Consider the following 12,032-nt stretch of genomic DNA (forward strand, 5'->3'; position numbering starts at 1 on the left):
GGGGCCACTACCCATCAGGACTATGTGGTTATATTTGCCCCCAGGAAACGCCAGCCCAGATGGCTGGGGGGGGGGGGGGAAGGGGGGAAGGGCTGGTTGTGTTGTTGCTGCAAGGTCTTTTTGGTGGACTTTCTTTGTTGTTTTTTTAAAAGACTGTTAATATCCAACAGCATTCTGGAGCTCTGCAATATTGAAAGTTAATGCACTGTCCTGGGAGACAGGCTTCTGCTCTGGCAATTCCCCAAGCTCCTTGCCTTGAACAAAAACCTACAAAGATGCAAAGTGGAATTATTCTTAGAGATTTAAAAAAAAAAAAAAAAAGGCGGCAAGCAAACCACTCCCCCCTCCTAGCCACATTAAAATATATATATATATATATATATATATATATATATATATATATATATATATATATATATATGTGTGTGTGTGTGTGTGTGTGTGTGTGTGTGTGTATTTAAAAAAAAAAACAAGTAAAAAAAACACATTTCTGCCTTGCATCAGGGTCAATTAGGGTTAATTTCTGTTTGGCTCTTAAGTGATTCTTGTGTCAAAGGTATATCTAAGAATCAAACACTCACAAGATAGTTGTGCTGTGCTTCTCCTCCCAGCAGAGCCTTTGCACAGCTGGTAGTTTAAAACTAATTTGACATCCAATTAGTTGCATATACAACAAGAGAATCAAAAAAGATCCAGTTCAGTCTACTTGATTTCGTACATTAAGAAAAATGGAGGCTAACAGAAAGTGTTGACACTGAGAAGTCAAAATAAAAGTGATCAGATCAACCACAAAAGAACAAATGCACTAAAGAGCACAGAGAACTTGTTTTCTGAACCTCACACTTAAAAAAGGGTAGTCTCTCAAATACCATACCGAAGTTCTAAAAACTGACCTGGTTGGTTTTCCAGTATTCTACAGTCTGAGCTGCGCTGAAATTCACCACTTAAGTGCCAACTAAATTCTTGACTAAAAGGACAATAATCAGCAATTTCTACTGAGCCACCATAGTAGGGCAAGTCTTCTGCTGGCACTCCATTTAGATTGTCAAAATACTGCAAAATAAAACAGGCAGTGAAGCAGTTTATGCAGAGACAAGAATACGGCTGGTTTTTATAGAAATCAATCATTACAGCTGCAGTAACCTCAGTGATAACTATAAGAATGCTATTAACAGCAACTTACAACACCTATGAACCAGATGAGCTCGAAGTATTTAAGAAACTATGTATAGATTCACATCTGAATATTCCCCACACCCTACAAATTTCTTAGTACGCAGCAACACAAAGTGGCAGATCAGGTAAAGAGGCACCTCAAACAAAACGTTTCAGGGAGACTTTGACTAAAGAAAAAAAAAAAAAAGCAATTGCTTCATCAGGAATTTGGTCAAAGATCCAAGCAACACTGTTACTGTTTCATTAAGATCATGTAGAAATTTTTTTAAGCCTCCAGACTTCTTACAATAAACTTAGTGCTTCTCTTTCAAAAGAGGAGATTTTTCCACAAAAATCTATTCATCTACCAGTTCAGAAGAAAAAAGAAAAAAATAAAAAACATCCAAATATAATCACATGGCTGCAAAACACAACAACACAAATACTTAGTTATTTGGTAAAGCAAGATCCATTATACCTGATATTCCTGAGGTAATGGCTTTGGAAACTTCTGTAAGTTGCACACTGCTACTGCTCTTTGGTCCTGTCTGCAGGTTAACTGCAGAGGATTACTCCTCAAAGTGTCACAGTATGGACTGATTAATTGCCTCCTTCATTAAAAGGCAAACAAAGTCACATTAGATCACATTAAGTGCTTTTCATAATTTAACTAAACAGTTTGTCAAGACTGATCAAACGTGTGGGAGAATGGGAGTCGACAGTCACAAAAAGCATTACTTTCTTGTCTGGAAGCTCATTAATAGTATTTGCCTGGTTATGGACTTTCTGTATGAAAGAATATCAAGTCAGAAAAAAAAAATCACAACGGACTTGCACATTTTGTTTTAATGATATTGCTTTACAAAGTTCAGGGTAAAAAAAGAAAAAATATCTACAAACCCAACAAGATGTGTCTGCTATGCAGTCGTGTCCTTTAAGTCTACAAATATTGTAACAAAAAAACAAGCCAGGCTTTATTTTGAAGATGGGTATCATCTACTACTGTTGCTTTAAGTACAATCCAGCAGTGCAGCACGCTACAGCTGCACTTCCCTCCTCCCTCAGCAGAGTCCTCTCACAGAGTAAATAAGTCCTACGTCCTAAGATGTTTAGTTTTGTAGTTATTGGGTAGAACATTTTTATTTTTAACATATTTGGTGTGCGTCCTTCTTGCCTGCATTCCGAAAGTATTTGTGAGAGCGTTCCTTGTTAATCTGTATCTACCTTGATTTCTTTTTACTCAATTGCATTTGGAAAAAAGGCCAACGTAAGCAAGCATCAGAATTTTTTCTCTCTTAAACAAAAAAAGACAATTCTTACTTTTGTCTCTTTTGGTCGATCCAGAATTTGCAGCTCTTCATTACAAAATCACAGCCTTTGTTACGTCCCCAATCTAATTTCTCTGCCATGCTGTAATTTGCTTTATACCAGCTGTAAAGGTATTTTGAAATGAGAAGATAGTTACATAGAAACAAGTGTTTTAATTAATAAGACAGCAGGTCAAAGAACTTCATGCTATGCCATAAGGTCTTCAGTTGAAGAAACAGGACAGTTGCTCTCTAAGTCCATAATTAATTACTTTATAATTGCACTATTTTTCAAGTCACAATGAACTAAAAGAAAAGCTTACCGCTCATCTGTTCAACAGCAACGCATCTGCAAAGGAGCAGAGCATACCAAAAAATATTTTTTTCTAATGGGCTTACATAAATACAGTAATTCTGTACTCAGACAAAGATGAAATCTTAGGCTAGACAGGCTTGCTTTTCTTCCATGAATGCTTTCTATCTGCAGGAAAAGCTGAATAAGTAGTCAGTATGAGCCACACGGAACTGAGAAAGATTTATATTAAGAAAAAAAGTAAACACACAAAGAGAACTAAGTATTGCAATGCACGTTCTTTATAGATAGATTAAGCACGGATGGTTTTTGAAACACGTGAAAAAAATACTTGGTATAACTTCTTGTCTAATGTAATGCTAATTATACGAATTATTACTATGTTGCAGGTACACAAGTTCCAAATAACATCAAGTACAATAAAAAACACAAACATACTTGAAACAAAAAAACATTATTCTTTTTCTTAGCTCTTACCCAGTGTCTTCCATTAATGCTAAGGTGATCCTGGAAAAGACTCTATTCTGCGTGTGGGATCCAGTCATCGCTTCATTCTGAAAGTTACCAATTACTATTAGTAAGCCCCTGAAAAATGGTTAACATTACTGTAAGAAAACGCTTGTTCTGAAAAAGCATTTTATTTCAGAGCCAGACATTCGGAGGGCATGGAATAAGAAGTTCCAGGCTCTTATCATAGATGACCAAATCCCAACATCTTTCATAAAGGAATCAAAACTGCAACTCCCTTCCCCATCCCACCCATACAAAGCTTCAGTATCCCAACAGTCAAAAGCCTTATTCCACATTCCAGCTTAACTTTATTCATGACCAACTGGTACCCTTTTTTAATTTAGGGTTAAAATAAAACTCTGCCTTCCTCTGGCATATTTGTCAGTAGCAACCATATACCCTTCCAGTTCTTTTTTGGCAGGCTGAAAGTCAAGCTCATTTAGCTCCCTCTTGTAAAACTGTATTTTAATTTTCCTAGTATATCTAGTAGCCCTTTTCAGGAAAGGGGTGCACAGAACACAATTAAAGAAACACAGCACTCCAGAGGAGGCTTCATTAGTGTGACAGTATTCTCCATCTCTATTAAAAATAAGCATGCTCATGACATCTTCAAACAGCAACTCTGAACACCTTGGAGTTTCATAGCCTTCTTGTAATTGACAATTGTTAACACCACATCTTTCTCCTGCTCAGTCATTTCCACTTTATAAGCTTCAGGCTTACAGCAAAGGCATCCACTCCCAATTATGTAACTCTGAGACTTCAGTCACTGAATTTTGTCTCATTTCTGTTATTTCTTCACACCATGTAGTCTTCCAGCCTTCCCTCTGCACTAGTGTGGTGGTGAGGAGTTATCACCAGCAGAATTCATTAGCAAATTTGGCACTATCATGGAAATATCTACCGAGAGTTCATTCAAGACCAAACCCAAATCCTGTAGGTAACTTTCCAGACAAGAGCTTTCTTTATTACTAGTCTCCTTTCCATCTTTCCAGTCTCCCTTTAGCTAATCCTTTTCAGTTCTTAAAACTATCCCCATTTTCAGTTCTTAAAATTATTCCCATTCTAACGGCAGTTGGCTATGAACTTCAGTTCCACACCAAAATTTAATAAAAATTAGGAAAAAAAAAATCAACAGTTTTGGTCAAGAAATACATATTTTTTCTAATTCATTTCCATGAAAAGTTCTAGCTTGATGCATTTTCTTTATGGTTTAGGTCACTGTACACAATAATTAGAAAGTGTACCTCAGCCAAAAATATCACAGTTCTGCAATAAGAAACAAAAGTTATAAGTAAAAATAAATTTCAATACCAGGAGGAAAATGATTAGTTCCTTGATCAGATGAGGATCTAGTGGCAACGGCAATAACTAACCAGGAAGAGGGCACACGAACAGAGATGAAGTCAAGGTAATGGACAGACAGAATGTTCAAAGATTCAGTGTGTAAGAGAAAGAGGATGACAAATTTGAATTGACTCAAAGGAATATCCCCTTTCCCCTAAAAAAGGGGTACACCTTCTCAAAAGGGCAAACAGCAGAAAAAACTAAGAGATATTTAGCTTTTTAATAGTCAACTCACTTCAAACTCATATCCTGAGAATTAATAATGAGGTAAAATAATAGATTTATCTAGGAACTGGAGATTTGCGTATTAGTAAGTTAGTATGGTTTATGACTTATTTCAGTGGGGTTTGATACACCTCAGGTTTCAAGGCTCCTATAGGAACCACTATAAAACTAAAAATAAAGGGTGGTGGAGCGTATTTCAACATCCCCCCATATTTCTTATATTAGCACTAACCTCTAACAATCTCTTCTCCCAGTGATTGAGCTCAGTACCCATACCACCTTGATTTTCAAGCTCCATTCCCTCCAGGATTGGACAATTAAAGTGTTTCCGAGCTTCCTCCTACAAAGGAGACATTTCAATACATCTCTCAAAATACGGAAAGACACTCACGTATACACTTCTCATCTTAAAGAGTTATCTTTTAAAAGTATTTCAGCATTTCCTTTTTAACTGCTTTATTTTCCTCTGAATGAAAAAAACACTTCTTTTACTGACAGGTCTACTAAGCTAGCAAATCCCACAACAACAGCAAGCCTGACAATTCGTCTACTTGTCTCCTGGAAATAATTCTGTTGCTGCTTTATTATCTGAAAAAAAGAACATAGACACTAAATAGTATTATCAAAAAGTAACAGTGTACGAACACTTACAACCCTGCTTCTATGGAACATTTTGAGACAAATACTTTTCTGCTAGGAAGCAGTATGTGCCAACTACCGTTTTGCATGGGAAAACGTTTTCCGCAGAGCACTTGAAAATCTTAAGAGGCATCACAGCATTGCTCTCCTTTTATGGCCGGGAGCCCAAAGCATAGTGTAGCCCCTATGTAGGGGCACCCTTAATACTCTGAACAGTTTGGCCAGCATGACCAATATTTCAAAAAATACAGGTAATTAACCAAAGTTTGCTCTATATACAGTGTTAGTTTTAAACCAAAAAGGATTATTTGTCACCAAATATGACTAGTATTATAAATCATTTCCAGTCCTAGCTTACTATACTTAAAGGGTGGGTGTTGTTTTTTGTGTTAAAAAACGTAGGAGGAAAGACATACTTGAGACATTTCTTTTAGATGGGACAAAATGTTAACTGCATTATTTTGTAATGGATAAAGTTACAGGAATATGAAAATAGTGTTTTTGCATGAGAAAAGAAAAAAGAGGATTAACGTTTTACCAGAAATGTATCAACACTATCTGTAAAGGCAACAGGAGTACTAGGTGCCTAAGGTTTCCAAACAAGTCTGTAGGAAAACATCTGAACGGTAGGATTAAGGAATGTGTTCATTAACATCAGTTTTGCTTAACCTCTTACAGTTTGCTTCCCAATCCTATCCTTGTCTCGTATTATGTCAATTTATCTATCTTATAACATCCTTCAACCATTTTCCATCTTACTTCAGGTACTCCTCTCAACTAATCATACCATCTTAATTGCAAGTTCTTCGGGTCATATTTTAAGAAAAAGGTATCCAGTGTTAGGTTACTACTTCTTAAAGAGTAAGAAATATTTATGACTTAAGAATGCTACAGTAATCTTAGCACACAAAGTATAAAAGTTAATCCATACTTACAACTACACGAGGTGTTATCAGAAGATACACAGCATGGCGCAGCATTTTGCCACCACGTATATCCCATAACCTCACAGCTTTAAGCATAACCTTATTGCTCCACTCATACAAACCTAGACTGTAAGAAGAATGTTTTAGTTGCAGACTAGTAACTGGTTTTAGTTATTTCCTATAAACATAGGCTAATGAGCCAGAAATTTATCTCCATAACCAAACAGAATCAAGTTTAATCTTTGTATTTCTCATTCTTCATGAAGTTTATTAGGCAACATTTCTCCTTCGTAATATACGCATTTCCTATATACTCAGCTCTGATTCAATAAGCCAAACCAAGTAAAATTACTCAAAAAAGTCTGCAGACTCAAGACTTTGCTACAGTTATTAGACCTGTAAGGAAGGAATCAAAAAGCCCTGAAAATTCCTCTTACGAAAAAAATAATCTGAACAAAAGAAAACAGCAAAAATCTCTGTATCTGTCCATCTTCAAAAAGCCTAAACGAACATTTCTACAACCTTGCAACAGTATCAGCTAAGTGTGTGTGTGGGGGGGGAGCTCCAAACCAAAAAACCAAAAACCCCAACACTGCAATTTGTTTACAGAATAACAAGTCAAAAAAAACATGCAGCAGACTACACATGTTGTCACTTCTCCATAGTGCTTCAATGATATATGTCTTAAATAAAATCAAATACACTAACATTAGATGGACGACAAAAAAAAAAAAAACACCTCAGTTTACTAAGGTGTCCGGGGAGCACTGAAATTTGAGCGTGGGTTATTCTAATTCTTAATTTAGCCTCCTAATAAATAAATTCCTCCCTTACTTTTTAATGTGTGGGTATTACAAATGCTTAACACTAATGCAGTGAAAGACTAAAAAGAAAATAAAAACAACACTGAACATAACAAATGCAGAGCATTCCAATAAAGGAATCAGGTGGGATTTTCAACACGCTGACAGCAAAAATACTTCTAAAAAAGCATGTTGAAAAATATCCTTCAATACAATGGGAGAATTGAGAGGGTCCAATAAATAAATATATAAATAAGATACCTTTCATTAAAAGGAGGGAGTCCATCCATGGATCTTGCTGTTAAAGGTTTTCCATCATCATCACGATAAAATGCAAACAGCCCAGCAGAGAAACCCTTGAAGTTAAAAATCAAGCAAACAGAAACCTTTGATAAGTTATAAAGGTGCACCTCAAGACCATTAGCATATGAGTTGAAGGAGGTAAGCAAGAGTTTCCCCCCACCCCCTGCATCATTTCTTTATTGCAGTGAGCTGGAGGAACGTAGGAAGTGAACACAAATTTCCACAAATGCATTTTATAACATCAAGCCTTACCAGTGCATGGATAATCTCATGTTTCACTGTAGACAACATGCCAACAAATTCCTGAGCTTGAGTTGAAATCATATTTGGACACAAGTTAGCATACCCTGCTATTGGCCTGGAAGACAGTTTTTGAGTTAAATTATTTTCAGTAAAACACTACCCAATTCAAATCCTATTCATCTGAATAAGAAGAAAGCAACACTTAACCCTCCTACCCGATTTAAAAGAAAATGGAGACAAAAGGCTGATGTAGGAACAAGTCCTTCCAAAGGAGTTTCCTCCATCATTTATAAATCATTTAACAGTACTGTTGCTAGTTTACTGCTGAGATTGGGGGGCGGGGGGAAGAGAACCTCCCAATATATGTATAAGTACATGCCCGTTAGCTGTAGATCTCCAATATTCCACACAAAAGTTAGCGATAACAGTATAGAACTGAATTTTAGGTTGGACATCATACAGTTACAAGATGTCTGTTTCAATGACTACAACTGAATTAGAAACATAAGCCAGGTAAGTAGGGCCCATTTCCATTCTTTAAATTGTGAAAATATGACATTCAACAGAAACAGCATCTTGACACAAAGTTTAGATAAAAACAGGGGCGTGTTAGCCTTATGTATACGCCATAGCTTTGCAAGATCATCCTTATTTGTTCTGTGGGTTTACAAGAATAAAGTGCTTTTCTTTAGTTCAAATATACTACATAATTAACCATCAAAGAAGAAATTGTTTTACTTCATTCGTAACACCTTTACTTTAGTATGCTATACACAATACAGGCAAAGAATACACACATGTGAACACCTAAAAAACTTCAAAAGTCTTTAAAAAAAAAGCGTATAGTGAATACTTGCCTGTCCATTTCAGCTTCCAGTTGGCAATAGGCTGCATATGCAATGATATTTTCATGGCCACACCTTTCAGTAGTGAGAGCACTAACATAAAGCACAAAGTCAGCATCTCGAACACCTTCTTGGTCAGGTAAGCCAATGGGTCCACAGTGCCATTCATTCTCATTGCATACCCTGCATTGCTTTGACAATATTCACACAGAAGAATTAAAACATATTAGCTATGATAGCTGAATTTTGTCATACAACATTTCTAGCTCAAAGTCAAGAATAAATCCCATCTTAAGACACCTGAAGATGAGAGAACTCCCTATGGGCACAATAAACAAAGCCAGAGCCAAAGAACAAATCAAGACAGCTAGTCATTTGAAAGTTGTTAGCTTACTGTCCCCAGGTGATCTAAAAATTAGAAGCTAGGAAGGGGGCAGCTTTTGAAAAAAGGGCTTGTCAAGCTGGCTATCCCAAAATTGGAACTGTTTCTTATCAATCTAAAAATTTTGGTTGGCAGACACATAAAATGCAATTGCAACTCGTATATACCCTGTAACGTGATACTTTTTTAATACTTAAACTGAAACTTCAAGCTAAGAGAAAGCTAGAGAACTGGTAGTCGCACGCTCTATTGAATCAAAAATTTGTATCAGAAAACTAGTTAGAAGTATTTCTTGTGCTGTGCTCCTGGTTCAGTGGATAATCTCTCTACCTGAGGTTTCAAAACCTAAACTTATGATTGGTTCCATGAAAATACGACTCATTGACCAAAGAGAATAATGAAGTAGCTGGTCATACTTTAAAAGTGGATATGATATTTAACAACAACAGTTTGGAATCTCATAATCTCTGTACAGTTTGTCATACTGCAAGCTTAAAGGACAGTAAACAGTCAAGTTTTATTTGACTTTTGAGTCAGTAGCACAAACTAAGAACCTCCCACTAAATCAAGTTGTTCTGTTCTGCCACTCAAACCTAGTAATCTCCCATGAATGAGGCATGCACAGTTGGCGAATTAACTTTTTCAGTAATTCCCACAAGCCATTCTTCTTCAAATGTTAAAAAGCATTGAGATGGCTTAGCTTACCTGGAGATGTTTCTCAGGAACTATAACTGGCCCACATCTTGTTTGGTCTGCACAGGCTCCTCGGCAGTATCTGTGAGGGTCAGCTTTCTTCCTTAAATACTGGTTTGTTGCACACTGCCTTCAATCAAGCACGAAAGACAGTCAGCGTTATTTCTGAATTCAAAATGAACCATAAAATAGTTTTACAGCACCCGGTAACACTGTACTACAGACATTTAATACAGTAGCATTGTAAGTTTCATGGGGGAGAAACATTTAGTCATGGTGTACCAGAAGACACAACGTTTCCAGTTGTTACAGGAGTATCCACCAGTTCAAATAGAGATTAGGAACAGGTTCATAAATGGAAGTACATACAAAAGGAAAGAGGCAGGGTGCATACCCTTTTAAAACTCTGACATAACAAATATAGCTGCTGACCACAGAAGGTGGTCAGGTTTGTGCATTCTTCCTAAACAGCATATCCTACTGCCAGTATCTGAAAGAGAATACTGGGCCAGACGGACCATGGGTCTGATCCCTGAAAGAATTTCTTATGCTCTTATTCTATTCTTAAAGTCTACGCAATACAATCTTAAGTATCAAATATAGAAAATGATTTTCAAACTTTCACATACCTGCTTAGCAGTATAGTACCCGTAGATTTGCGCACTTGAAAAGTCTTCTCCAAATAAGAAATAGCTTGTGGAAAAAGTTTGTTCTAAACAGAACAAAAATAAAGGTCACCTAGTACCAGCGCAAACATAACAGTTAGTGCTTGTAAGGTAAGTCAAGTTCCATGAAGTTGCCTAGATGCCATAGTATGGCAGAACAGCAGAGATCTAGACTTCCTAATGACTTCTTAAGAAATTCAATTATTATCAACTTACATAAGAAAAGTTTTTTTCAGTGCTCCCATATTTTGTTACTGGAATGACAGAATGAGAATGAAGCCAGTCATGATTTGGATATACAGCTTCAAAGATATTTAATCTATTTCCCTTCTGAACTTACTAGTCACTGGGAACTGTCCATCGCAAATCTCCCTGGAGCTCCTACCTCTTTGCAGCCCACAGTTTGGCTGATGAACTTTCTTTTACGCTTTACTGACACAAATATCTCAGAGGAGCAAGGAGAGATGCTCAAATTATTCCTAAGGTTAAAAAAAATTAAAAAAACACATTGCTCACTGAAACCTTTGCATGTCAGGTGAGAGGAGGCAGCTGTTATGCAGCACTGACAGAACAGTATTTGGGGAGAGAGGAGTAACCCCTACACAAAGTCCTGGTCTCCCCGATTAAAGGGATATGAAATAGCTGGTGCTCACAGCCTGTAATTAAACTGCCAACACCTTAACGCCACGCATGTAACAAAACACACACAAACAAAAAACCAAAGCAAACATAACATACCTTTATAAGGTGTCTTTTCTCAGGTAGCAAACTATATTAAAAAAAAAAAGTTTTAATCAAAAGGAGTTGTGTTCTTAGACAGGGAAAAAAGAAGTGACCGTAACACCATACTTACTGCTCAACGCTTCTGTCATACATAATCTTAATTCTTAGCTGTTGGTCCACGTTTCTCTTCCAGACGTGATTCTCCCGAAGCGGAACTTGATAGACAACCTGAGCGAGACAGGGACAAACGCCGGCGTGAGGCCGCTCGCCCGGGCGGGCCGCGGGAGGCGCCAGCCCCGGCCCCCGGCTCCCTCCGCCGCCGCCAAAGCCCCTCTAGCCCGCCTGCTCTCGCCCGCAGCCGCCTCACGCACCGCCCCGGCCGGCCGGGCGCCCCCCACGGCCCCGCACCCGGGAGGCAGCGGGACGCGGCCCGGCCCCGGCCCCCTGAGCAGACCCGCCGCCACCCGCACCTCGCCGCCGCGGGGCACGCGATGCTGGCAGGAGGGCGGGAAGGCGGCGGCGCGGCCGCAGCCCAGCAACAGCAGCAGCGCGGCGGTGAGGGCGGCGAGCGGCCGGGGCCGGAGACAGCGGCGCCCGCCGCCCGGCTCGGCAGCCATCTTGGGCTGCCCTTCCGCCGCGTCTCCATGGAGGCAGCGCGGCTGGCAGCGGCCGCCACCAATAGGCAGGCGAGGAGCGCGGAGGGCGGGGGGGAGGAGGCGGGGCGGAGGCTGTCGGCGCTCCGGATTGGGCGGGGCAGCGTTTGCAGTGCGAGGCGCCAGGGGGCAGCGGCTGCCTGCGGCAGGGTGCAGGGTGCAGCGTGGCGGGGTGCCGGGGGCAGCGGCTGCCCGCAGCGCAGGCAGTGCGGGCGCTGCCGCCGGGGGCGGCGGGGGGGCGCGCTCTGGCCTTCGTTCCTATCGACAGCGACTCCGGAGCGCAACGCGGCTCTTTGAAAT

The 12,032-nt window shown here is 39.3% G+C and overlaps 1 protein-coding gene across 1 annotated transcript in view; it reads right to left on the minus strand.

Moving 5' to 3' along the window:
* Nucleotides 1-11,718, minus strand: part of LMLN (leishmanolysin like peptidase) — a 19,014-nt gene extending 7,296 nt beyond the window's left edge. The window contains exons 1-14 of the mRNA XM_068949130.1: nucleotides 11,550-11,718; nucleotides 11,210-11,307; nucleotides 11,095-11,125; nucleotides 10,321-10,403; nucleotides 9,704-9,821; nucleotides 8,629-8,807; nucleotides 7,781-7,886; nucleotides 7,487-7,581; nucleotides 6,432-6,549; nucleotides 5,090-5,197; nucleotides 3,253-3,329; nucleotides 2,476-2,586; nucleotides 1,634-1,766; nucleotides 894-1,053 (exon numbers count right to left, since the gene is read on the minus strand). Of these exons, the coding sequence (XP_068805231.1) occupies nucleotides 894-1,053; nucleotides 1,634-1,766; nucleotides 2,476-2,586; nucleotides 3,253-3,329; nucleotides 5,090-5,197; nucleotides 6,432-6,549; nucleotides 7,487-7,581; nucleotides 7,781-7,886; nucleotides 8,629-8,807; nucleotides 9,704-9,821; nucleotides 10,321-10,403; nucleotides 11,095-11,125; nucleotides 11,210-11,307; nucleotides 11,550-11,696 (1,564 nt within the window). The 5' untranslated portion in view covers nucleotides 11,697-11,718. The remainder of the gene's footprint in view (nucleotides 1-893; nucleotides 1,054-1,633; nucleotides 1,767-2,475; nucleotides 2,587-3,252; nucleotides 3,330-5,089; nucleotides 5,198-6,431; nucleotides 6,550-7,486; nucleotides 7,582-7,780; nucleotides 7,887-8,628; nucleotides 8,808-9,703; nucleotides 9,822-10,320; nucleotides 10,404-11,094; nucleotides 11,126-11,209; nucleotides 11,308-11,549) is intronic.
* Between the last annotated feature and the right edge of the window lie 314 nt (nucleotides 11,719-12,032).

This window comes from Struthio camelus, chromosome 6 (genome assembly GCF_040807025.1).
Source record: "Struthio camelus isolate bStrCam1 chromosome 6, bStrCam1.hap1, whole genome shotgun sequence".
Lineage (NCBI taxonomy): Eukaryota > Metazoa > Chordata > Aves > Struthioniformes > Struthionidae > Struthio > Struthio camelus.